The sequence below is a fragment of the Callorhinchus milii genome, unplaced genomic scaffold (assembly GCF_018977255.1).
Source record: "Callorhinchus milii isolate IMCB2004 unplaced genomic scaffold, IMCB_Cmil_1.0 Scaffold32, whole genome shotgun sequence".
NCBI classification, from domain to species: Eukaryota; Metazoa; Chordata; class Chondrichthyes; order Chimaeriformes; family Callorhinchidae; genus Callorhinchus; species Callorhinchus milii.
Window position 1 is genome coordinate 1,169,799 of NW_024704773.1, and position 27,700 is coordinate 1,197,498.

Consider the following 27,700-nt stretch of genomic DNA (forward strand, 5'->3'; position numbering starts at 1 on the left):
CCTAATGGGTAGGGTGGACCTAGCTGGACAAGCAGCGGGAAAGTTTGCCAGACAGTAATATCAATGGCAAGCTATGTGGGATTAGCTGGTTAGACTCCAGCAGTTCTGCAATGCATACTCTGAGGTCCCCAAGCCTTGCCTCTTGGCCTAATACTTTCCTGCATTAGGTCAGCAGGATGCATCCCTCCAGGGAGAGAGTGCGCATTCCATTCCAACAATCTATCTCTGGAATTTCCATGTGTAGGATGCATTGAATTCTCAGTTTGGATACTCTTAAGCATGTGATGGGTTTCCGCATGTGTCAGACACCCATCTCACCCAAAAATCTATATATATGAAGCACTCTGTCAGTTACCCCATCTTCTGAATGGCTTTATTCACCAGGAGACTAATCCGTACTTGATGATCAGAAATAGCTCTGTTCTCCAGTGGAACCAAAAGGAAATGGTCACAATCAAAGGATAGATAATGTGCAGTGTATCTTTCTCTAAGAGGAATATAAACAATGAACAGAAGAGTAGAATGAGAATTCTCTGCTCAATATGTACACAGTTTCATGCAGTACTTTTTTCAGGAATTGGACCATCTCAAAAACACAGCACAGCCGGGAATCTGTATCTGAGAACTTTATGACTCACTCAGCTCAAGAGTACATTAATGCAAGCACTTAAACATTGGGCCATCAACAAAGATTTTAAAGATTTTACACAGGACTATGTAGAGGAATGAGAATGGTTGGTCTATGTTTGCTAGTCTCTATGAATCATACAATTCCTTGATCAGGTTGACAAGTGCCTTTCCAGCTGCTACTTGTGTCCTGAAGTATCTGGACACCTTGTTGTGATTCGCATGCCCCTTCCCTCTGAGATAAGCTAGGGTACAGTTTTACAGGTTCAGATCATCTCCCGATGCCTCTTTCATGTGAGAGACTAAACAAGTGTTGGCATCACAGTTTAACTCAATCCTGTAATCCTCCAACAACATCCACAGAGAAGTGACATCAGGTTCACTAAGAAGCAGGAATATATTCTTCTCTCTAGCTAAGAGAGCAAACAGGTTTTGCCCACAAAATATCTAGTCAATTCACTTTACAATATATTCTGTGAAGCGCTTTGAGACATCTCAATGAGTGATAAAGTGCTACATTAAATGCAAGGATTATTATTATATGTATTATAAGGTGCAGCAAGACTAATTATAACATATCTATTGCAATTCAGTTGAGATCAGCTAATTTTGCACAAACGAGGCACTAAACCTCAGAGATTTTGGAGTATTTTACACTAGGCAGTGTGTGTGCGTGTGGGGGGGTGGGGGGGAGGTAAGTAGTGTCTCACTGGAACTGAGCTGGCTCCAAGGTGATTTATGTGGCAATGGAATGTAGGAATTGAGTCAAGCCTCGGTAGTCCTATTCTTGAGCCAGGTGGGTTCACAATATTCCAAGACAGTGCTGATGACAGACTAGCCAGCCTGGTTTATTGATAGGACTTGGAGGGGCAGACCAGTTGGTCACTGGAGCAGGAATTCTTCTCAATCCTGCAAACCAAAGCTCCAACATGTTGGATGGTTCCAGTAGGAAGCATGTCAGACGATGCTTTCAATGGCAAGCTCCGTAGTTCTAGTTGGGTAAACTTCAGTAATACCCCAATGCACACTCTGGAGTTCCTAAGCTTTTGCCAACCTGTGGCTAAAATTCTCCAGAATTAGGGTGCGTTCCTCTAGGGAGATAATGAGCATTCCATTTCTAAAGCGAAATTTCCAAGTATAAGTGGCATGCATATGTGAAACTCTCAAAGTTTGGTTTGGCTACTCTTAAGAATGATGAAGGGTTTCTGCATGTGTTAATCACCCATCTGAACAAAAACTTTTTTTTAACAATTGAGGTATCAGAGACACTGAGATTTCAAAACCCTTTGTACTTTCTTGTTAAAATTTCCATTTGAATTTGTTGCAGGGCACGACTTACAGACTGGAAAACCAACAAAATGTCAAATACAGATCTACCGGTGAGATATGGAGATACATACTGTATTTTAACATAAAATAAATCTCAAATCAGCCTTTTGTGTTTGAGGGGAAATGTTCTGCAGGGTCCTGACAACTGTGGGCAATATTCTTGTGTTGAAACATGAATGAGATAAATCAGCCTGCGCTGACAACGTGTTGGTTCATATGGTTATAGGATTTCTTCTCATCTCTTGCAGTGACTTGGAATACATCTAATCGAGCCTCACATGATTCCTTTCAAAAGTGAAAAGATCTCAGTTTTTTACATTTCCTGACGATCTGCTGGAATGCAGAGCTTCAACAACAATAACAACAAATTACATTTGTATTGCTCCTTTCACGTCCAGTGAACATCCCAAGGCACTGGACAGTCAAGGATTTGGACCCGAGCTGGGGGTTAGGATCAATAGGGCAGGGAGGGTAGGGGTAGGAGGATGAGGGTTTTGAACTCTATACTCTGGGGAATGAGGAGCCAGTGGAGCTGGGCGAAGATGGAGCTTCAGTTTCAAAATGATCTCGGGGATTGTGCACTGAATCAATACCTTCTCTCCTTTGCTGGCGTCTACAAGTTTTACAAAAAGATACATTTTTTGCTTGCAATGTTTTGAACCTCAAGTTAGTCAACCTCTTCCAGCAACTAGATGGTATTTTTGGTGTCTGTTTATTGTGACAAAATACATGTCTTCACTCTGCGTTGCCAGGAAATCATGTTGTTCAAGCTGAGAATACGTTTTATTATAATTTCTATCTTACTGGTAATAGCACTGGGGATGTTGCCAGGAAAGCAGTGCACATCCATCTCCAACATTTCTGGATGTGATTAGTTTCCAGGAATGGTACTTTCCACTGCTACTTTTATTCTCTTTATATCAGTGTACTGATAAAAATAGAAACTGCCCGAAATTTATATTTTGCATTTGTAGTTCCCGTTTACCCGCCCCGAACTGTTAAATTCTGTGAGGTGCTTTGAAAGGTTTGATAATGTGAAAACAACAACAACAACTTGCATGTATATAGCACCCTTCATGCGGGGCAGCGTCTTGGAGCGCTTATCAGTGATGCCGAGCTGGGGGGTGGAGGAGGTGACTGTAAGCATGGTTGAAGAGGAAGGTCTTCAGTCGTGATCTAAAAGAGGGGAATGAGAGGGCAAGGTGGAGTGATTTAGGGAGAGAGTACCAAAGCTTTGGGGCGTAGTGGCTGAAAACAAGGCCACCAAGGGGTGGAGTTGAGGGGACAAAGGACGAGCAGGAGGGCAGAGCCAGCTGAGCAGAGCCAGAGCCAGCTGGTAGTGGAGTGGGGAGAAAGCAGATCGTAAAGGCAGAGATAAGGCCGTCTAATGCAAAGATTATTCATTTTTTAATTAAAATCAGGAAACAGAGGCATCTTCCCAGAATCTGTCAATGAGGAACTTGTTGAGTGGATGCTTAAACTATGCTACTTTCACCTCTCTCCCTGATCGGCGAGAGACTTCCTGGAATTCCCCTAAGAGCCAAGCTAAAATGTGAGCATCAGTTCAGACTGGAATTCAAGTTCCTTTGGTGAACATGATGTAGGCTAGCCTCTGGATTGCCAACTAATTCTACAGCTGATCATTTGGCATGCAGCCAACAATATCTGTCCTAGGATCATGGCCATACTGCAATAATGATCCGCTTTGTTATTGGGGATCAGAGGTAGATTCAAACGACACTGAACACCAAAAGTTAAATTTTCTTGCCAAGGAAAATTATTTGCAGACTTTGCACTTTTGCACTTCGATTTGTTTTGCAGTTACTTCTTGCAGCTCAAAAATGGACAAGACGCCAACAAAGAATCCTGCTCATTGGGCTGTTAAAAGATGAAACAATATGCTGCAATGCCGTGTTGTTGTTAAGGATTCTGATATCTATGCCCTGCTTCAAAGACTGGAAGGATGTGGTACTTCTAAAGTCCGTAACTTAGCTGCTTGTATCCTTTCCCACACCAGACACTGTGAGGCTATTGCTGGCTTCCTATTCCCCAGTGAACAGACTTTAAGATCCTTGTTTTAACTTTTAAATGCCTACATCACTTGGCTGCATCATACTTCTGATCTGCCAACTCAAGACTTAAAAGTCCCTCTTCCATTTTGCTTGATGGCACAATGCCTGGCCTGTCTGAAACTCTCACCCTCACATGCTCACTCTTTGCTTTCAAACCACTTCTAAAAACAACGACAACAAATTGCATTTACGTTGGGAGGGCTTCCCAAGTTGTGGCAGAGTCGAGGGTTTGCACCCAAGCTGGGGGTTGAATTTGGTAGGGGCCAAAGGGGGTGGGAGTGGGAAGATGACCAAAGGTGCGATCAATGAGTCTTGAGACTGATTTGAAAGAGGCAAGGGAAGGAACCAGGATGGAGTTCCAAAGAGTAAGGGCAGAAAGGCTGAAGGCCCGACCACTGATGGTGGAGAGGGCAGGGCAAGGGACGTGAAGCAGGTCACTGCTGCAGAATGAAGTGAGCAGGCAGGTTGGTAGGGATTCAGAAGGTCACAGAGGTAGGGTGGGGCAAGACGGTGGAGGGACAATGTTGCGGAGGTGGGGGAAAGCTGACCGAGTCAGAGCACAGATGTGGGGTTTAAAGGACAGTGGAGAGTTGAACAAGACACCGAGGTTCCGCACTCGCTCTGTGTAGAGTGTGGGAAGCAGTGGAACTGATTCGGCATAAAACCTCTGTGTGTTTAAATACTTTGTTGTGGCTTAATTAGGACGATGGTAAGTAACAGGAATCATTCACGGGGGCACTCAGGAAATTTCTTAATTTCCCATATAGTCAGTCCATCCTTGATAATGGAGGCAGTTAAGGAGTTTCACAGTTCTAAACAAATGAGCTAAAATAAGAGGCAGAGTGATACGTCTTGATTTCAACATAGCGAGGATGCTGGAAGAAGGAAGTACAAAGGATACGTTTCTGCAAACTATAGTGTTAAACATTTGCTTTACGCAAAAACAAATTTACTGCTGAGCTGAAGAATGATTTAAGAACAATTAATTCCTCTCTTTCCTAACACTTGACATTACAAATGGAGAACCAATCTGAAACCAGAATCAATCTGCATTTAATAATTATTTATTAATCCAACAAATGTCTCTACAAAGATCATAGATTTTACTTTACAATCTAACAAAATAATACAAGGGCTTACATTATGTGAACACACAATGAGGTTTTCTATAATGCAGCTGTTTTAGGTGAGAGGGAGGACCTGCTGGAATAATGTGGGGAAAATCTTTTCTACATGTGATATCAATAACAGTTCTATTTCATTATCTTCTAGTTTATTACTGTCATTGGAAAAATGATCAAACTTAAAATAATTTGATGAATTAAAGAGGAGCTTAGCTGTGTGCTTAGCATTGTATATCCTTTGGTATTATTTCCTTGGTGCTATACATTAGTATCTCTGTGTACCGATGTAAATTCAGAGTTTACTTATTGCAGATAGCAAATAAATAGCTATAACTGTTACACAACACACTGCAAATTAACTTCAGTGTTTCACTGCACAAATAACAATCCACATTTAGATTGTTTTTGTCCCAACTATGCCAAGGAGACAAGCAGAGGCAGAGTAGTAGTGAACTGGAGTCATGTGGACGCACAGATTCATTCTTATTTTCAGTGTTTTTTTCTATTTTGATTCTGTTACCCTGACCAATTGTACACAAACAGGATTCAGCTCCAGATCTTTGCTGTGCATTCAAAATATAGGAATGTTACAGGAAATTCTGATAGCTTGGCACTCCATGAAGCCAAAAAATGTCAACACTGAATTAGTGCAAAGGCAGTTCTTATTAAAGGAAGCACAAGTGAATGGTAAAGTCCCTTTGTGGTAAGGTTTATATCTCTGGAGTGGTGACAGCTTGCTGCAGCTAAAAATTCTGTACATTTCATAACAGTAATGCAGGATCAGCTCACCAGCAGCTCAGAACACTATGGTTTACACATTTTGAAGCACTCAGTTTCTGTGGCTTTCAGAAAGGCAGCTTGCAGGGAGAATTTTTTCAAACACCGGAAAACACCGCTTTTTTAGTATTATCTTGCTTTTATTCTTTTACCGTGACAGTGAGTCTCCACAGCCATTTACTAAATGGCGACATGAAAAAAATCTGCTCCTTAAAGTCCGTTGGATTCAGTTAGCTGCAATAGTTTTCAACATTTATTTTTCTAAAGTTATTTACACATCAAGGTTTGAGAACTGGATAGAAATCAAGGTTAAACGTACTTTAGCCGTGATTCAAGCACAAGATAAAGCACAGGGATTTGTTTTGTGTGACAGACCCTGTGTTTGGGCTTTAAAACCAAAGCAAAACAACAGCTAGACAGGCAGTAGGTGTGTAGTAATCTGTCATCTCATTGGTATTCAATGTTTACCCATTCCTTAGAAACCAGACATCCAATGCATTCACTGGATGTTTCCAGTCTGGATTGTAGATTCTCCACTGACAAGTTACTCTGATTTGGGACATAGCTGCAAAACCAATCCTATAACTTTATTGGTTCTAAACAAAGATTCCAAGCAGAAGTTACAGAAATATTGGATCTTAAAGGGAATTATGGTGAATTAACTAATAAGCCCTTGATATTATAAGAGAAATATCCATTAACCAATATTTTTCCATTGCCTCTTACTTTTGTGTTGAGAACAGACTTTTTGTTTCTAGAGGTCCTCTCCATACCACATTATGGAGTTCCCTCTAGTGACATCATGAATTGGGAATCCTTTGACAAGCTTCATGGCGTCACGAGAGAGGAACTGTAAGATATCACATGGGGTTTGGGGGTTTGCATATGATGTCTGATCTCAAGCTGCTGTAGCGTACAACACACTGCAACAGGATAACAATAACCATGTAGATATATAACAGGTACAAATCATTTAGAATTATTAGAAAATTCAGCACAAGGTTTACGAATGGTACAATAAAAATATTACATGTCAAGCAATTCAGGCAGTTAACGGCTCTAGATTTATTATGGATTAAAAACATGATTTATGATTTTATTATATTTGTTGGGGTGAGATTTATGCTCTTTTAAGGTGTTTTCTACCGTTTCCACTTCTTGGGACTCTTTAATTCCAACCTAGAGGGTGGTTGGTTGGTGGCAGTTCAGTTATGTGTAAGAGTGAGAGCAGCCCAGACTACCTCTTCAATTCCACCCCCCCACCCCCACCCTGCCACACACAGACACCCCTGTCTCAACACAAGAGAGAGTGGGAAAAACAAGGGGTTGAGCAGACTGGAGGGAGGACTGCTTGGAGAGTCTGCTCTGGGAACTGAGGGAGGCTTCAGATCTTTCAAGTGTACAGTTAACAAAGAGCATACGTATCATCACCTCTACCTATAATGGTTATTGTTTCTCATTCAAGCTCTTGTAACAAAGACACATTGTAAAATCTACCATCTCTGTGATTATCTGTGATCTCTGTTAATTATTATTATTATTATTAATTATTATTAATATTATCTCTGTTAATTCAAATCCTGTGGAAAACCACCAACTGATTCTATATTCTATTACAACAGCCTGGGAATTAGACTGGAACTGTGACTTCTCTGTGAGAGAGTACTCAATCCTGCAGTGTTAATCTTGCCTCCGCAGGTGTCCGAGCTGAGCAAGACAGTCAGGTAGAACTCACCCACACTCAGGGACAGAGTTCGTGAAACCTGTGGGAATGCATTTGACATCCAATCGATACCTTCACTATGACACGGTTGAGATTGGTCACTCAGCATGTGAGACATTGCAAGATAAAAGTGCAGGAATTATGGGGCTCCAATGCAATTCTTGCATCACCAACTCAGCAAACCATGCAGTGAAAATTAACGAAGAATGAAAGCCAAAGTTCACACTTGACATTTGGATCTGCTACAATTGAAGTGTCATCACACTCAGTCGGCCGGCTGAGAACAAGCATGAGTGACACTGCAGTACAAGTTTGCTGATCGGAAAGGAAGAACATTTCCTTAAGCAGGGGAGGAGAAAACATATCAACCCAGGGCAACTATCATGAATTCTGATGACCAGTTACAAAGCAGCAATGTCAAGAGCCTAGATACAACCAAACCCGCTCTCTTGGTCATCTAAGGATGTACGATGTAGAGAGGGAGTGGAGCAAGAGCCTAAAAATGAGGCAGAAATAATTTAATTAAAAACAGACTATACCCTAGTTTACTAAAAACAATCACTTTGCTGTACCTTACCTTGATTCGTTCAATTCCAGCCTCAATCCTTAACTGTTCCACCATTTTTCTTGCCTGAGCTATGTTGTTTGTTGACATTGTTAGCGTCTATTAAGTAGCCAAACTTTCTGTACAAGGAAAAACAAGCAGATAACTCATTAACATCATAAAATTGACTCCTGGACCTGAAAACTCAAGTCTACACGACTGAAACATTTGCACTTAAGGTGAAGGTCAAATTGTTCTTATCAGCTCTCGTGTGTTTCACCCTCCCACAACCCATTTGTGTGAAAATGAAATGCACAAAATGTTGTTATATCACCAGCAAAACTCATGAGAAATTGAAATGTACACTGTATTACCCCACTATTAAGAGCACTTCCAAAATAAATAGCTTCAGCAGCTTTTAAGATATTACAATGAAAAATTTGCCAAACCTGATTATCAAGCCATTTTGTGAATTTTGTGCTGTTCACCCCACACCACTATCATGACTGAATGTCAGGAGAAATCAGAACAAAAGCTTCAAATTTAAATCTTTAAGTGCATGTTACACAGTCTAATCTCTCAGCACTTTTGTGATGCAGTGGCTTTAAGTCCAATAAGAAAAAAAATGTGTTCACTCAATCCACGACTGTTTGTGGGACATTGTTGTGCGCAATTGGCTGCCTTGTTTCATCCACAAAATATATAGTTAATTCATTTTACAGTATATCCTGTGAAGCGCTTCAAGATGTTTCCACGACGTGATAAGGAACTATATCAAATGCAAAAAAAAGTCCAACGTTTTGCTGCAACCAAAGATGTAGATTCAGTCTGCTACCAGGTTCTGAGAAATTCCAGTATTCCTGGGCTGGTCCCTTTTTTTCAGCTCACATGCTGTGACACTGAAACATTACAGTACACCAATATTACAGTAATAAAGTCGCTGAAATATTAGAAGGAACTTCATTACCACCAGCTTATACAAGGTGACCAAAAAGTCGTGATATCGACCTTATTATCTAAAACAAAACAAAAATATTATAATTTCTTTAAGACTTATTGGACATTGTAATGGTATCACAACTTTTTGGTCACCCTGTATAATCAAAATAATAATAATCCTTGCATTTGATATAGCGCTTTTCACGTCTTCTAGACGTCTTAAAGCGCTTCACAGAATATGCTGTAAAGTGAATTGACTGTATATTTGTGGGCGAAACGCGGCAGCCAATTGCGCACAGCAGTGTCCCACAAACAGTCGTGGATTGAAAATGACCAATTTATTATTGTTTTGCTTTTTGGAGGGATTATTATCAGGATTATTAACAATTAAAACGGCATTTTAAATAAACATTAGAATAATTAGAATAATCCTTGCATTTGATATAGCCCTATCGTGTCATTGAGACGTGATAAGGCGCTATATCAAAGTTAAACACAATGGTCTTAGATCAGCTGAAAATGTATCCCAACATGCTGGCATATCAGTCAATTGAGTGCTTTGAATTGACATGATCTATCATACAACCAAGTAAGGTATTAATACACTGTTATGCTTAAAATCAAGAAGGGCTGTTGTAGCAACTGTTACTAGTGCCTCAAGGTAATTCTTTCATGAAAACGTCACTGCACTGAATAAGCAGATATCAGCTGGGGCAGAAATAGGAATATGAGTATTGACCTAGTATCCACGGGCCAGAGGAGAAAATAGGCCAAGGCTCCTTCTCCTGCATATGACCTACAATGGAAAATGCACACAAGAGCAGAATTGGTCCTGCTTCTATAACCATATAGCCTCCAGACACTGTCTAGACTCACTGATGAAGAATAGTAATTTCAACAATATATCGGCAGGCTACCAGCAGCTGTGTAACCATTCCCTGGCAGAAGTCACTGCACTCAACAGAGAACAAACTCTGACACATAAACGGATTAGAAGGAGTTCATCATTATCGTTCAATCACTTTGACTACTTCATGATCTGTGGTACCTTCTATAGACTACATTACATTGAAAAATGTCCCCGTCTGATAACTGCTCAGTCAGTGCAGACCAGGCATTAAAGCAGGGGGTTTGAGCGGTCATGGGAATAAGAGACTAAAGGAAAATATTCCCAATTTCAAATGAGTATTCTGAGAGAACAGTCCACGGGGGTTCCCAACCTGAAAAAGGTGTAGATGTAGCAAATTCCTTTCTGAACTGCATCATGCACATCAACGATTAAATATAAATATAATAGGCTTTGAAGTCATTGGTTCCTCCTTGATATACATCTGCTTAGTCATGCTTTTATCTGGGTCAACCAATAATTTGTCACCGTGCCCTTCTGGTTTTATTATTTTTAAATCTCTGTAGAATAATTGCAGTTCTTATATGAGTCATTGAGATCTTATTAACTTGATGTAATCACAATTGGAGCGAATACCGTATTTTCAATTTGATTACTTGACTGTAGTCCAAAAAAAAAACGAGCTTGAACTTGGTAACCTAAAGGCCAAATACATTATTATCATTTCACCTGCTGTGGTTTGATTTTCTGTCAGAGAACAAAATGTATTTGTTTTTGAGCTACATATAATTTCTGAAACTTCGCACTTTGAAGAAAACAAACCACTCAGTACATTTAGACTGAGAGAATGAGACTTTGCTACTAAACTGCTTGGGTTTATTTTATAAATGAAGAACAAAGTAGCTCAGCTACCAAAAAGTATTGAGGTATATTACTTATTGTATATAAACCATTTTTTCACGTGTAATATGCAACATGTGCAAATGCATGTGTACAAAGGGAATTAAGAGCATCACTAATTATGTACTGTACTGAACAATCTTGAAGCATTGGTGTTAGTTATAATTAATCCTTTTCATTTGATTGTTAATGACTCCTAATTCTCTATATCCACATGGTGAATAATGCAGCTTTGCACATTAGAGCATACAATTTTTCAGCACATAAGGAGGCCATTTGGACCCTCAGCTGCCTGTACCAGCTCTCTGAAAGAACTACCTGTTTAGTTCCCACTCTCTTTTTATAATTTTCCTTTTCAAATAAAAAAATAATTCACTTCATAGCGTTTTGTGAGACACTACTGTGCGCAAGTTGGCTGATGTGTTTGTCTACAAATAGTCAGTCACTGCATTTTATCAAAACATTATAAGGCACTTTGAGATGTTTTGACATAAGGCATATCAAATTCAAGAATTATTATTTAAATATTTCTCAAATTGCCTTTTAAAAGCTATTATGAATGCTGTTGCACCTATTCCATCTCTTAAAAATCTTCTGTGTAAACAAAAACCTTGAAACCTTCCTTTTTTTTAGCAATGATCTGAAATGTATGCCCTCGAAGCACTAATTACATAAGACCTCAATATTGTATAATTTATAAAACAGTTGTTACAGAATATGCACTTCTTATGATCAATTTAAAGCATTTCCAAAATGGCTAGAATATTTAATATGGATTAGGTCCTAGAATTTTAGAAATTGAATTATTATATGGCAGCATGTGCCTCTTATACACACAGTACATCAATATCCATATGAGGCACAAAACTTACTTTTATTTTTTATACAACGCTCAACAAAAGTATCTGCAGATCTGTATGAACCGATTTATTGCACTCTTGAAATTGGTGGTAATTTTGTTGAGCTGCTGAAAACTTGCAAAGTATGAATTTGCAAAAACCCTCGCCCATTCCAGGAACTGCTTCTAATATTTGTTTGGAGGTATTCAGCTGCTCACATTAATTTCCGTTGACAGCATTTCGGAGGAAACTGTAATTCAAGGAGCTTTCCGTGATGCATATTTACCTCAAAACAGTGAAACACTCTAAGATGATTGTCAGAGTTCTTTTCTGGCAGCTGTATGGGAGATCTTAAGTGTCCCAGTTCTATATTTCTGAGCAAGACAAATATCCAAGCACTTAACAAGAAGTAAGGAGAGCTGGTCTCTGCAATGTACTCAGATGGTGGAAGAAACTGCTAAGTCATACTCCACACAAAGATCATATCAGTATTGACCTTAAAAATGTGTATCTGGTACACAGGTCGAGATAAAAAGCAACAGGAGTTTCCCTGTGCGGTAGAATCATTAATGACTGTGTATTTTGTAGATGAACTATTCCTATGCGGTAGAATCAGTTGTGACTGCGTATTTTTCAGATGAATATGACAAGACAATTTGCACCAGTCATGAAGTGAATGACCAATATCATCTGGGGGGATTGTTGACCAGGACATCAGGAGGAACTCCCTCTGGAGTTCTGTAGTGTAATGGTTAGAGAACTCTCCTCACAAGTGAGAAGACCTGGGTTTGATTCCCAGGCAGGGCGAAAGGTTGGGCAAGTTTCTTTACTACACATGCTTCTGTTTACCTAGCAGTAAGTAGGATCCTGGTTGTTAGTTGATTGGCAGATCACTTTTCCAGGGATAATAATCCCTTCAAAAATAAATAATAATGATTTGGGGTCACTCAATCCACGTCTGTTTGTGGGGCACTGCTGTGCACAATTGGTTGCCGAGTTTCGCCCACAAAATATACAGTCAATACAGTACATTCTGTGAAGCACAGTGAGATGTCTCGAAGATGTGGTAAGGCGCTATCTCAAATGTAAGGATTATTATTTTCAAATAGTGCCTTAGGATCTTTAAAGTCCAACTGAACAGAGAGACGGTTTAACATTTTATTTAAAGCACGGCACTGACTCCAACTGACCTGGTTACACATTACTGCATTTTTAAGGATTTAAAAAAAACCCAAGGCATATGTATTAGTTAAATGCTGATATTAAAAACAAGGGGACAATACAACTACAATTGGTTTAGTTAACACACCGCATAGGGAAATTCCAGTTGCTTTTTATCTAAATCAATGTCCAGGATACACATTTAAAAAACATATTAGAATCTATTAAAGGGCAATATTGATATGACCTCTGTGTGGGGCATGCCTTAGCCGGCTCAATCAGTCAGGCATTTGTATCTGGTTTATGTTGTTCCTCATCTCAGGGTGTTTGATGATGAAAAAGTGTCTGTACAGCCTGGCTGCAATAAAAAAGATGAGTGAACAACTTTTTAATAAATGTGAAACTGACGTAAAATGAATGGCAGAACTACTAACCGTGGTTATTGTCACAGACGGGCAAAGGGACGGTGTAGAGCAATGGGACAGAAAAAAAGATTTCTTTTTTTAAAAAAACTCTAAGACACAATAAAAATGTTCAGTAAATTTCCGGGAAGAAAGTACCTTTAGAGATAATATCAAGACAAAAAAAAACGCGAAATCTGCAGCTATTGTGAAACTTTTCTAAAGAGTAAAGGCATTTAACAAGCTCACACCTATAATGTTTAACTCATATCTTTATTCTGCACCACAAAGTGCTTTAGGAAAGTACACATCACAAGCCTGCAAATGCTTCTTTGATGCCTCTGGAACTCTCGGGCCAAACTAATAATTGAAAAATTTTGGAAAATGATAATGAACAAAAACTGAAAAGCTACACCTGGATAGAGAAACTGATCAGTTACCTTAAGTTGCAAAAATACTCAGATGTGGTAAACATGGATTCTTGATTGTGAGAGGCTTTTTGTGATAAAAGATCTAATGAAGTGAGTCATGTATGAATGCTGAAATTCTGACTGCACTAACATTTTTTGGCACCAGATTGTGAGTATAACACTCTTTTGACGAGATTTATTGCAATTCTCTGGGGCTCCCCTAATTTACTGTAACTTGGTTTATAATGCGTCCTTGCACAAGATCGTGTTACATTTTTTTAGGAAATTAAAAATGTCATCACCTCTAGTGATTATAATTAATTTCTTTAATTCTAGTGTCCAAACCATTGTACAGAGTGACCAAACGGTCACTTTACCATTACAATGTCTAATAAGTCTCAAAGAAATTATGATATTTTGTTTTTTTTAAGATAATAGGTAGTTATCTTAAAAAAAACATAATTTCTTTGGGACTTATTAGACATTGTAATGGTAATGTGACCGTTTTGTCACTCTGTACAATGGTTTGGACACTAGAATGAAAGAAATTAATGAGGCCTGTAGCTCAGTGGTTAGAGCACTCGCCTTGCAAGTGAAACACCTGAGTTCAATTCCAGGCAGGGCGAAACCTTGGGCAAGTTTCCTTACTCCACACACCTAATAATAATCCTTCCAAGCAAACAAAACAATAATAAAATTGGTCATTTCGTGGGCCACTGCTGTGCGCAATTGCCTGCCGCGTTTCGCCCACAAATATGCTGTCAATTCACTTTACAGCATATTCTGTGAAGCGCTTTGAGATGTCTAGAAGACGTGAAAAAGCGCTATATCAAACGCAAGGATTATTATTATTATTATAATAGTTAGCATGACTTTTTGGTTACTTTGTAGAAACAATGAGTTGGTCAAATCAGCCAGATAGTAAAACTTCAAGAGTAACATTTGATTCAAATAGAGAATATCAACCGTGCCGTAAAGCCTATGTCCATGTAAATTAAACAGTACAAACACAGTTAAAATGTCAAAGCTGATCTCCTCTTTGTAAACTGCCTTAAAGTAATGCATTTAACTCACCAACAAGATTTGTTTTGTGACAATAACCCAATAAATGTGGTAAGATAATTTCTATCAGAATATCCCTGCTGACAGGATTTAATTGTGTTTAATTTATCAGCAGAGGGACTATATTGTATTCATTACTGCTTTGTTTTATGGTGCAACTAATGAACATAAAAGCATCAGAAACTTTGGGGCCAAGATCAACGTGACTTAATTCAGCTAAACCTACATATCAGGCTGAATCAGCTACTTTACAGTTACTGTAAAATGCTGCAGGTGCTGTCTGAGGGCAAACCTGATACAGAGCCCCTTTATTCATCTAACATATATCATTTGTCTACTCTGTCAAGAGTTCAAAGTCTGTAATACATTTCTTACTACAGGTAAAAAAATGCTGCAGACCAAACAGAATAGGGTCTGATCAAAGAATAAAAAGTCCTATTAGAGTATAACTTTGACTTTGAGCCCATGACAGTCAGTGCAGTGCTGGAGATTCTTGCATTATTAAGGGTAATGTCCTCTGAATTTAAACATTAAATCAAAGTCCCTTGAGTCTCTTCTAGTGGACGTTAAAAGATTTCCTGATGCTATTTGAGAAGAGAGAGCAGATTCTCCCAGTGTAGTGGCTGATAATCCTCCACATAAATTTGGTCATTCATTTCATGGCTGGATTCGAAACATTATTATCCACAAGACAACTGCTGCTTTGCCTTACAAATACAGTCAATACATTTTGCAGAAATTCCCTGTAAAGCACTTTGAGATGGTTTGACATTATAGTACACTACGTAAATACAAGGATTATTGTGTTCATTAAAGTTTTATGACTTAATTAGATGTTGCTATGAGCGAGTGAAAAAGTTGTTATGTTGTACACTTGAGCATTCTAAATGTAGCAAGCATAGATGTAATAATAATAAAAATCTTTGATATAGCACCTCATGTTGTCGAGACGTCTCAAAAAGCGCTTCACAGGATATACGGTAAAGCAGATCAACTGTGTATTTTGTGTGCGAAACGCAGCAGCCAATTTGTACACAGCAATGTCCCACAAGCACACATGGAGAGAGTGACCAATTTTAATTGGGGGATTGTTGGTCAGGACACCGGGAGAATCTCCCTTCTCTTTTTGAATAGCGGCATGGAATCTTTAATATTCACCTGAACAGACAGACAGGACCTCAGTGATATGTCTCCTCTGAAGGAGAACACCTCCGACAATCCATCCCCAGCAAATAAGAGAAAAAGTGTTATAAAGAAAACCTAACTTACTGCAAGTGATAACACAAGAAATTATGTTGTTATGTTTTAAAGTACCAGTGCAACACTGTGCAAGAAAGTGTTTCAAAATCACTACTCAAATAAAGATACAAAATGATTTTAGGATTAGAGTTAACATATCAGTGAAACAATGGAAGGATCAAACAATATGCTATTGACAGAAGCTTAGAAAAAGTAAAAGTATGAACTAGAAAAAGTATTAGGCCATTGATACAATATTTATCCAATCAGCAGAGATAACATCAGAACACCAGATTTTTGCTCATTTATTATTGACCTGGGTTTGCTCTATGGATTAGCAATGTATCCAACCATGCGTAATACGAGGCCTCTTATACTAAAGGTTACTAATAAAGACATCTCTCTACCTTTCTATAACATTTTAAAACTATTTTAAAAACTGTTTCTTTAAAAGTTATGTGATTGGATATTTGGTCCATAATCGCTCAAGCAGCAGTATAAAACTAAATCTAAAAGTGGTGCTTATCCATGGAAGTAATTTTGCATAACTAAGCAACTTTACTGCATACACTAGACTATTTAGTTACTATTTTAGGTGCATTGGGAATTCCTGGATAACTTGTTAATTAATTAAATTAACCCCGAAAAAGATGTTGCTTAGAAATAGGCAACTAACAATTTCACAGAAATAGAGCATGGAAATTAAATGGTGATATTACATGCAAATAATGATGCACAGTATTAACGTTTGTGGCGGGATTAAGGTGGCAGTTTAAAGAGACAGACAATTTGCATATGGGTAATGCTGCATATCAGTTAAAGTATCCAACGTTAGATTATGGTGATTTGAGAAGAGGCAATCTGTTCAGAAAAGCTTCAATATACAATGGGCCATTTAGCTAAGTGTTTTACAGAGAAAACACAGTAAGATTAATTCTGATGACGACAGATTAGCTTCTTATTAATTGGCATTCCAGATTGGGATCATAGTTTTTCTGGGGTAAGAGCTGGACATGGTGTGTGGTATCTGAATTTTGAGAAACCTGTAAGAGGTGAATGGTGGAAATCAGGTAAGTTTCTCCAAGTAGAGATCCAGTAAGTTATGCAAGGCTATTATTTACCATCACTATCATTAACACTTAATGTACTTTATGAAGTACTGTACATTTATTTTGGTTAGCTGGATGTCTGACTCCGGTGGAAACCAATGCTTAAGAGTATGCAAACCAGACCGAAAGTTCCACATATGAATGCAACCGGTGCTCAAAAATTCCCCGGGACTGAAATAGAATGCATACTTTTCCCAGTATAGATTGGCAAGAGAAGAGGCCTCAAGATGTGTGTTAGGATACTGCTGAAGTGTAACCAGCTAAAACTGCATAGCTTACCATAGAATACTTTATATACAATAGTACTTTACAAAGTACTTTACGTAGTATTTTATAAAGAAATAAAGCAGGCAAATAAAAAGTAATCCTGTGAAAACATCGAGTGGTTGTAAATAAAAAAATGTACACAGATCTTTTATCTCATGATGTATTATGGTTAAACAAGGAAAACTAGTTTGTTCAAAATATGTAAATTGTTTGGTTCACAAGACACTGTAAAATTATTAGTATAAATTGCCTTTTATGGATGTATTTTGTCTTCAGTTCCATACTTAATTGTAAATGTCCATGTTTGTTATAAAATAAAAAATATGATTTTATATATAAAAACAAATTGCATTTCAGTCTTACCACCCTACAGCATCTGCTTGTTCAGGTAACAATGGAAACATATGAGAAGTAAACAAAATACACACAGATGGTGATTTTATTCAGAGAAGCTTTATTGGAGAGCAGTCTGACATTGCAGCAGTGAGTGTGTTTAACACAAATTGTAGGTTATTCCCTGTGATTTCTCACATTATGAGACTCCAATTGCAGGTACATATACATATACACCCCAAGAGGTCATTCGGCCTATCATGTCCTTGCTGGCTCTTTGAAAGAGTTATACATGCAATCCATGAATGTGCTGAGCAGAGTTAAAATACTCACTCAGGGAATGTAACGAGGAATCAGTGCATGAGGTAACCTTTCCCATTTTGTAACGTGACCAGTTACAGTATACACTGAGGCACAGGATCAGAGCAAAGTACTATTCAAATAAATAAAAGGTTATTTCTCCTGGTGTCCTGGTCAACAATCCCCAAATAAAACTGGCTATTTAATTCATGCGGTGTGCAAATTAGCTGTCATGTTTGCCTACAAAAAAAAAGTTTACACCAAATTCTGCAAAGTACTTTGAGATATTTTGACAAAGTGATAAGGTGTCATATCAAATACAAGCATTATTATTATTATTGTTATTATATGTTACATTCAGAGTCCTCGTAAATCTATTTTTATCGCTTCCACCAAGTGGCTAGTCCCGGTACTGCATGTGGCAACTGAGGTTGTACTTCATATCACTTGATTTGTGTAAAACCCTGGCCCCTGCGTACAGACCCTCTTGCTATTAATATGACCCACAGAAAGTAAACAGCTTGAAATTTGAACACAACCATTTAGAACCTGTGACGAGCAAAGATCATTATGACACTTACACAGAGTAAATGAAAATTACTTCATGAAAAGCCAAGTATCCAAAGGAGCTTTGGGAGAGCAATGGACAATTTTCTCAATTGTCTGTATGGTTATTAGAGAGACAGCTCTTCAGCAGTAATGCTAATTGAATCAGTACTGTAGTACAGAGTTCTCACGACAGAACAAGTTCCAATGTTGGCAGGAAACAAAACAGATATAATAAAATAGATCCTTAACCAAAACGGCATAAGTTTTAATATTTAATTAACCTCTGTAATGTTACACAGTACTCTGAGGGTAGGCAGAGCACAACAGGCATAGCCTGCAGCTAGACAGTCCTTGGATTGCACCTGGCAGACTCCCATCTGCACTGGGTTCGAGTTTATTGCCAGCACCATGTGAAAAAGATGAGGTCGAAGAACAAAAAACATATTGTGTCAGAATTTTTCATGTAAGATTCCCTTTAAAGACAGGTTTGATATACAACATTAGTGCAAGCAATTAGACCAGCCGTTTCCCAGCTGCTTATCTGATAATAATCAATGTAAGACTGAATAAAATATAAAGTGCAAGATCACTTCATGGGTGGCCGGGCCCTAAACTCTAGTCTTTGGAAAGCCTGGCATCAATTTACATTGGCAGTAGCCTAAGGGCTGGTATTTAAACCTTGGTCACCCAGCAAAATGGTTCTGTCCTTTATATATTATTCAGTGTTGCATTCTCTTGCATTGATTATCACCAGAAAAACAGCTGGGAAATGCTTTCATGGTTCAATGCTGACAATTTGCGATATTTTAGGTTCTGGCTAGCCTTTCTGGCCAAGTCAAAATAATAATAATAAAATTAATCCTTGCATTTGATATGATGCTTTTCATGTCTGGAGGACATATCAAAGTGTTTCAAACTAGTGTAGATGGTAGTGCCTATGTATCAGTTGTTTGTGAAAATTCCGAAACACTTTTTAACAAGAAGCTGTTGATTCTACGACCCACAAGAGACAGCGGAAGAAATAAGAACAAACTTAAGCAAAAGTTTTAAAAAGGTAGAAAAATAATTGAATTGGGTAAAAACGATGATTCCATTGGTTGAAAATAACAAACTTAAAATAAAAGATGAAGGGAGATAAAGAGAGAGAACATGGAAAAAACAGACAAAAAATAGTGAAGGCAATCCAATACTGCTTTTTTAAAATGTGTTTACTTCGAATTGTGTTCATGTGTTTCCTGTAGTTTACAGTTAATAACTGAATCATTAAATCTATTGTTGAGTAGCTTTATTACTTATATGTTAATCATATTTGTTACCATAGTGGCTGTAGAACAAATTATAAATGCTTGACATTTTCCATGTCCTTTTAACAAAACAGCATTGCAGAATATTACTTGTTGTTGACATGTCAATTATGGGAATTATTGGAGCAGATCTAACTGCAAGGAAGGTGTTTTCGGCGATGGAGAGAGGGATGGAGGGAAGGTGGGAATGGAGTAGGATTGGCAGATAGCTGCTGCATTTACTTGCCTTTGTGTTTTATTTCATACACATTCTTTTGGTTTGAGAATATGAGGATAACTTTAGGATATCTTGGGTGTTTTTCTACAACTCTAACCCATAATAATAATATTAATAATCCTTGCATTTGATATAGCGCTTTTCACGTCTTCTAGATGTCTCAAAGCGCTTCACAGAATATATTGTAAAGTGAATTGACTGTATATTTGTGGGCGAAATGCGGCAGCCAATTGCGCACAGCAGTGTCTCACCATCAGTCGTTGATTGAAGTGACTAATTTTATTTTTTTTGAGGGATTATTATTAGGCGTGTGGAGTAAGGAAACTTGCCCAAGGTTTTCACCCTGCCGGGAATCGAACACAGGTCTCAAAGAACCCGTCTCAAAGATGTACTTTTGTTCACCAATTTTCCCTCTTCACCCTTGAATGCATTTCTGGGGTATCTCCTACTGGAATACCGTTCTATGGGTGCTGATCAGTTTCCAACACCTTAATTAAGAGGTTACAATTCACCTGCAAGTGTTGACAGAGAGTGATGGCAAACTATTTGACTGTCGAGAGTATCAAAGCTGAGCTTGATCTTGTCTTCACTCAGCATCCACACACGTACCTTGGCCATGACTCAATGGACAGTGATTAGGTGCAGGAATCTAGCCCAGGGCAATGAGACCAATTACAATTACAGTGTCTTTACTGCTTGAGTTCTGCTAACTTAGCACAGACTGGAGTAGAACCTGAGACATTCATTTTCTGTATGGCTCATCCACTCACTTAATAGCCCTTTTGTGCCATTCAGGACCTATGCGTTATATTAATAAAGTTAATAATGAAATCAATCAAGAATCTACTGTAGCACAAACTAACAATGATTTTGAAAAATAGCCATTTCAACACCATGGTAAGGATGGGTGGGCTAGCAAGAGGGGTGTGTGGAAGTGAAGACATATATATATCAAATACAAGAACTATAATCATCATGGTGCCTTTCAAGTTGGGAGGATGCCTCACAGCATCTCATGGGGGATTTACAAAGTGCAGTAACTGCGTGTTTTGTAGGTGAATGTAGCTGCCAATTTGTCCACAGTAAACAATTCTACCTAACTGGGATAAATGCCATGTTTGGTCATTTAAAAGTTCCACCTGCCAAATGTGAATTGCAAATAAAACAAAGTCCCCACCACCCCCTCTCTCTTTATATTGGTATACAGCCAACATATTATATGAAAACTCAGTTTGAGGTTAAGCCAATTTAATTTTAAGAATAACCAACCACAGTATAAAGTCAAGCTCACTGTATTTCATGTTGAAATGTTACACTTCATTGACTACAAGGCAACAAATGTGAATAAACATGATATAATTGGACAGCTGATTCAGCAAAAAAAACGGGGCATGGGACAGTGACTTCTTACACGTTTACTATAGAACAAAACATTGAACAAAGTCTAAAAAGCACTCGAGCCAAGTGGCTTCAGGAGATTCACCTGCGTGTTTTGATGTGGTAACTTCAACAAAGAAAGTTTTTGGAGGCAGGGAGACAAAGTGAGTTTGACGTGACTGACAGCACTTGTAACCAGACACCCAGAGTGAGCTTGAACAGCTGGGTTGTTAGCACAGCCTCCAATCTCCATATGGCCACATAACTTTCAACATGAAACAACTTTCTATGAATGTTACTGGGAGCCAGCTTTATTTCAAGACCATGGCATGGTAGCAATTGCAGGTTATGAAAATGAGTGTCATTTTTTTTCAACTATACTTTCCTGAGTTATTTAGGAGACCCTTATTTTATATTTTAATGGTAATGGCAGTAAACTCCAGCCCCTTTGTCGTAGGAGATGCTGCTGCAATGTTTCACATAGATTTTTACAGCCCTAGATCCTTCAAAACAGATTGCATTCAACACAAGCATGATTAACCTGACAAAAAGTGTTCCGAAAACATACTTTTAATTCTAAAGATGTACCCAATTTATTTTCAACCCACTCATTAGCTGGCTTTTTCTTAGTTTGTATTATACACAGCTGAAAAGAACAAAATACAATGCCTGTGCAAAGCAGTTGTTATTTTTAAACAGCTTTTGTGCTAACAGTAATTATTTAGTGCCCACTTGTGTTCAAGTTGATGTGAAAAGCATTTTGCAGTGAATGAAAGTAAATTTTATTCAGTATTGGAAAGACAGACAACCCAGCAAAATGAATAATTGCTATTCACAAGTTAATTTAAATATTTACTTGTATGCTTGTGACTCCACATTAAGATTCCTGGCATTGTTTTATTCTTACTGAATGTGGTACTGCCGTATAATGGAGTAATGTCCAATATTTGGAGCCACTGGCCTATTGTAAGTTCATTCTCTTTTTATTTGAAGATTACTGTCCAGTTTACATCGTTCTTTGTGCAATGAATCACTGAGGGAAAACTGCACTGAATTGCTATGAAAAGCCATGGATAAATCAGGTGCGAGTCCCACGATTGCAAAGATATTTGCGCCATAGCTTGGGTGAGGAGGTGATTTCACCAGAACATTGGTTCACAATCTTTCCAGCATCATAGCCCTTTGAAACATCCTCCTAACGTCTTGTATTGATTCAGCATTAAATTAATGAAGTCATTGAGGTAAACTTGAAGCATTATTCTCCCATCCACTTTGCATCTTTAAAGATATGGGATTGAACTTGCTTTCACAGTGTGAGCTATTCTACCACTAAGAGTTTTAACTAAGGCATAATGCTCCTGTAATTTATTAGTTCTTCACTATATTTATGGAAAATACAGCCCATGACCTTGTTCCAGATAGTACTCTGTATGCGTATTGCATTCTCAATTCTACAGATATCTTCAAGGTCTCATTTTGGAAAATCAGTTTGGCTTACTTATCTGAGTGTTACTGTGAAAAGTTTTATGACTACAAAATATACTTTGAAAAAATAAACAATCCATAATTTTAACCTTGCCTTTTAATAGTTTGGGGTTATTAAAATATTATTAAAAAATAACAGGGAAGCATAGCCTAAATAGACTCAAATGACCTTGCTTTATACAACAAGCTTAAGAAATGCTTACAAATGTATTTTTTTCCAAAAAAAATCACCTTCTTTGTGTGAAATACTGACATGTTCTTTATTGTTCAGACACTAATGCATAAGGTACTCTTGTGTCTGAGGGTATTGGTGCCAAACTATACCAGGAATAATAATACAAAATCTTAAAGAGCTTTCATTTGCTTTGATGTTGAAAGATGAAATATTTTGCAGGGCAGATATTTGATGCAGTGCGTGAAATATTACAATCGACACAGTAACTAAAAATAATCTACTGATCTGCAATGAGAAAGGGTGCAGTAATGCCTGGGCGTTCACTGCACTTCTAGTTTCACTAGCTTTATTCTTCATATCATTTTGGTTGACACAGCCATTTAAAATGACAGACAAACCATTAACTCGAAGCACTGCTGATGACACAAATCAAAGTAGAGCTTTTTTTAAAAAAAGACATTGTCGTAAGTGGAGGAGCAATTAACTAAAGAATTTGATCTCAATTTAAAATCTGTGATGCAGAGATTAAAGAGGCGCTGACTCTGTGATAACCAACAAAGGTTACATTTCAGAATGATCAAAACACCAAGAGATCTGATGTTCAAACAGTGATCACATGACGAATGAAGCAATACAGTCAAAATCTTGAATGGAAACAGAAAATGGTGGGAACAGATCACAACCAAAATATTACCCTTTTTCAGACACTGATGCAACATTCTCGATTTAGCTTAAAACACGATCATGTTTTCTAACGATGCGGAATTGTGCTTGTGACCTATTTCTGATTTGGTAATGCATTTCTGACATCTAACCACTGGGGATTTTTTTTTAACAGTGTAGCACTTTTATCTTTCACTTTGAGTGTACAGTACAAAGAAAATGGAAATATGAGGCAGCTCAAAGAAAGACCTGCTTCTTAAAGGAGAGATTATATTATTTGGGATCATTTTCCTAATATCCAGTCTACATGAAGCAGAAACACAATCATTTATTTCTGTAAATAAATAGCACTGAAAAAGATGAAAAATTTCCAAAAGTCTATTCAAAATCTGACAATAGAAACATCAACCCAAAATAACAATAATCCTTGCATTTGATATAGTGCTTTACCACGTAATAAAATGTACCATACAATGGTTATTGACTTTCTACATAGTACTGGCGTAACATCATCAAGAGGGAAGAAACACCCCCGTCTTTGTGATTATACATATGTCAGGAGGTTTAGTTGAGGTTAGGACACACAATTATATAACTCTTCTTATGATCCTTTTTAGCAACCTCTGATCCTGGTCATTAAACAGATAGAATTTGTTTTACTTAACTTGCTCAAATCCGCTTGAGATTTTGTGGTGTTATCACACTGATAAAATAGTTCTCAATTTATGAATAAAAGAACAAAATATGGTAAGAGTCGGTTCAGTTCAATAATTTATTTTTTCTTGTGAGGCTTTCCTTTCCAACTTAATTTTCTCTATCTTTTTTTCTAAGTTGTCATGGGTCATGTTCCAACTGTAGCTAAATGGATGGATGGATAAATAATACTAATAATACTTGGATTTAATATAGTGCCTTATCACATCGTTGAGACGTCGCAACGCTTTTCACAGGATAAAATGCGAAGTGGATTGACTGTGTATTTTGTGGGCAAAGCACGGCAGCCAATTGCGCACAGCAATGTTCCACAAACAGCCATGGAGTGAGTGACCTATTTTTTTTATTTGGGGGATTGTTGGCCAGGATACTGGGAGAAACTCCCTTTTCTTTTTGAATTGTACCACAAGATCTTTAACATCCATCTGAAAGGCGGAATGCACCTCGGTTTAACATCTCATCTGAAGGACGGCACCTCTGACAATGCAACACCCCCCAAGCACTGCATTGGAGCATCACCTTGGACGATGTTATCCCAAGTTCCGACAAGCGGCTGAACCCACAACCTTCTGACTCAAGAGGCGATAGTGCTACCACTGCACCAGGCTGACACACAAACACTGACAACAACAACAACAAGATTCCATTTATAGAGCGCCTTTCACGTCGGGAGGACGTCCCAAGGCGCTGTACAGTTGGGTCAGGACCCGAGCAGGGGGGAAATGGTCAGGGTGAGGGGAGGGGGGGGGGGGGGGAGGAGTCGAGGGGGAGGGAAGCACGGTCAGGAAGGTGAGAGGCTGAAGGAGGAAGGGAGGAGCGGCGAAGGCACTGGGGGATAGAGTTCCAGAGCCTGGGGCTGAGAGGCTGAAGGCCCGGCCACCGATGGTAGGGCGGTTGGGGCGGGGGATGTGGAGCAGACCGGAGCCAGAGGAACGGAGGGTACGGGCAGGTGACACACATAAACTAAGTGAGTGAGCTGCTTGGAATGAGGGTGACACAATTCTCTTTCAATGTTCCCCTCTCCAAGGCCAGAGATCACAAAATCAGCAGTCTGGAGGAAATCAGAGGCTCAAACTTGCACATCATTGTCTCTTGGAGCTCCAAAGGAATGCATGGCCAGGTCAGATCTAATGATTTCAAAAACTTTCAAGGCATGGGTTTAAGATTTATGGGAAGTCTCTCTTATCCATGAAAATCCTGGAATTCCATATACTTTGTGGACACTTCTTTTGGCCAGTATCAATAATTGAAGGGCATAAGCCTGACTCCTGTTGCTACCTCTTATCACAGTTGGCTGAGTTTCTACACTTCTCAACCAGATTGCAAGCCACATAGCAGCAAAGTGTTCCATTTCAGAAACATGTGTATACATGTGTGCAGAGTTTGGACCTCCTCTTTGCTAACTGATCACAGAGCACCACAGACCCTGACCCAGATCCCAGCCTATTCTACCATTCTTGCTGCAGAAATCAAGTTTCTGAACAGCCTACAGCAGGGGTGGACAATTATTTTGGCTGGAAGACCACTTCACGAGTTTTGGTAAGCTTTGCGGGCCACACACTTAATATAGATGCAAATGCTTAATAATAGCTTAAAATCAAGTCTTACACTTGTACATGCATAAAATAAAGTTTATATAATTGACATTCATTAAAATTAGTTTAAATAAAAACAACTCATTGAGCAGACAGACATTTATTCGATATTCATTCATTTACTCACATATTGGTGAGAATGTGAGAAGCTCACTCAATGGGAAGAATGAAAGCACTGATGTGTGTTAACCAGACAATTGAAGTCAGGGATCGTCTCCGTTGTTGCAATGCGGAGTACTACTGCAAGGTGGTTATCAGTCATCACAGATCTATGTTTTTATTTATTGAATTTCATCACAGAAAATGTCTCCTTGCATATGTTTGTTGATCCAAACAGCACAAGCATCCTCTGGGTATCAGCCTTTATTTTTGGAAAGGTATATTCATTAAGAGAGGGATAAAAACTGGGAAGTGGCACTGATTTGAATGGCTCCGCAAACAATGGATCACATTGCAGGTCAATAAGCTCGAGTTGGAGGTCAAATAGGGCTTGGTCATCATCAAATGAGAAAGGTAAAGAGACCAAAGATAGGTCATTTTTGAATAAATTTAAATCCTGGAATCGGAGAGAAAATTCGGCATGTAAGTCAAGTAGTGATGAAGTATACTTTTTAAAGCTTTGATCGCAAACAGTAATCTGCTGCAAAGTTGGAAAGTGGGTGAACAGCCTGTTTCGTATCCTACGCGATAAAATAAATAATTTTGTCATAAATGACTTGACACTGCAATACAAATCGTGCACAAAGGCCCCCTACCATTGCAGTTTTGAATTCAGTTCATTCATGTGGCCCATGATATCAATGACAAGTGCAAAATCAGAGAGCCAATTCACATCATTCAATTGTGGGAAATCCAAATCTTTTTGTTTCATTGCCCAAAATAAATCAATCTCTGTTCTCAGTTCCCACACTCTTTTCAAGATCTTTCCTAACCTAAGCAATTTTACATCCGTGTGCTCGGATTCCAATTCGTCAAGCAGAGTTACAAATTGCCTGTGGTTTAATCCTCTTGCTCGAATGTAGTTGACCACTTTCGTAACTGTGTCCACAACATTGCTTAATTTTAGAACACGCTTACAAAGGACCTCTTTGTGGATAATGCAGTGTAGAAAAAACAATATTCTGTTCTCAATTTGTTTCTTTTGACTTAATCTTGAATTCTTTTCAGTAACCCAACATTTTTGCCTGTCAGATTTGGGCTTCCATCGCTGGTCACATTCACCATTTTGTTCTACTCCACTCCTTAATTTTAAGATACACTTATTTGCTGCCTCCAAAAAGTCCAGTTGTCGTATCTTTCATTGACGGCATTGATGCCAATTCTTCTGTGAGCTCAAAATGTTTGGTGATACCTCGAATAAAAATTATCAACTGGGCTGTGTCTTTCACATCACAACTCTCATCGAGTGCCAGTGAAAAACATGTACAATTGCTTACTTACAGGTTCTCAGAGATATCCTCGACATGTTTCACAATAGTTCGCCTTGACAAACTAATGCTCTCGAACTGTTTTTTCTTGTCTGGACATAAAATCGAGGCAGAGTCAACCATACATTCCTTTATAAATTCTCCTTCAGAGAATGGTTTGCTGTTCTTGGCGATTTTGTGTGCAATCACGT

General features: G+C 38.4%; 1 protein-coding gene across 2 annotated transcripts in view; it reads right to left on the reverse strand.

Moving 5' to 3' along the window:
* Positions 1–27,700, reverse strand: part of LOC103182858 (guanine nucleotide-binding protein G(I)/G(S)/G(O) subunit gamma-7) — a 148,236-nt gene that overhangs the window by 9,966 nt on the left and 110,570 nt on the right. For both annotated transcript variants that reach the window (XM_042345185.1, XM_042345184.1), the window contains one exon: positions 8,230–8,336. In XM_042345185.1, coding sequence (XP_042201119.1) covers positions 8,230–8,307 — 78 coding nt within the window. In that variant the 5' untranslated portion in view covers positions 8,308–8,336. The remainder of the gene's footprint in view (positions 1–8,229; positions 8,337–27,700) is intronic.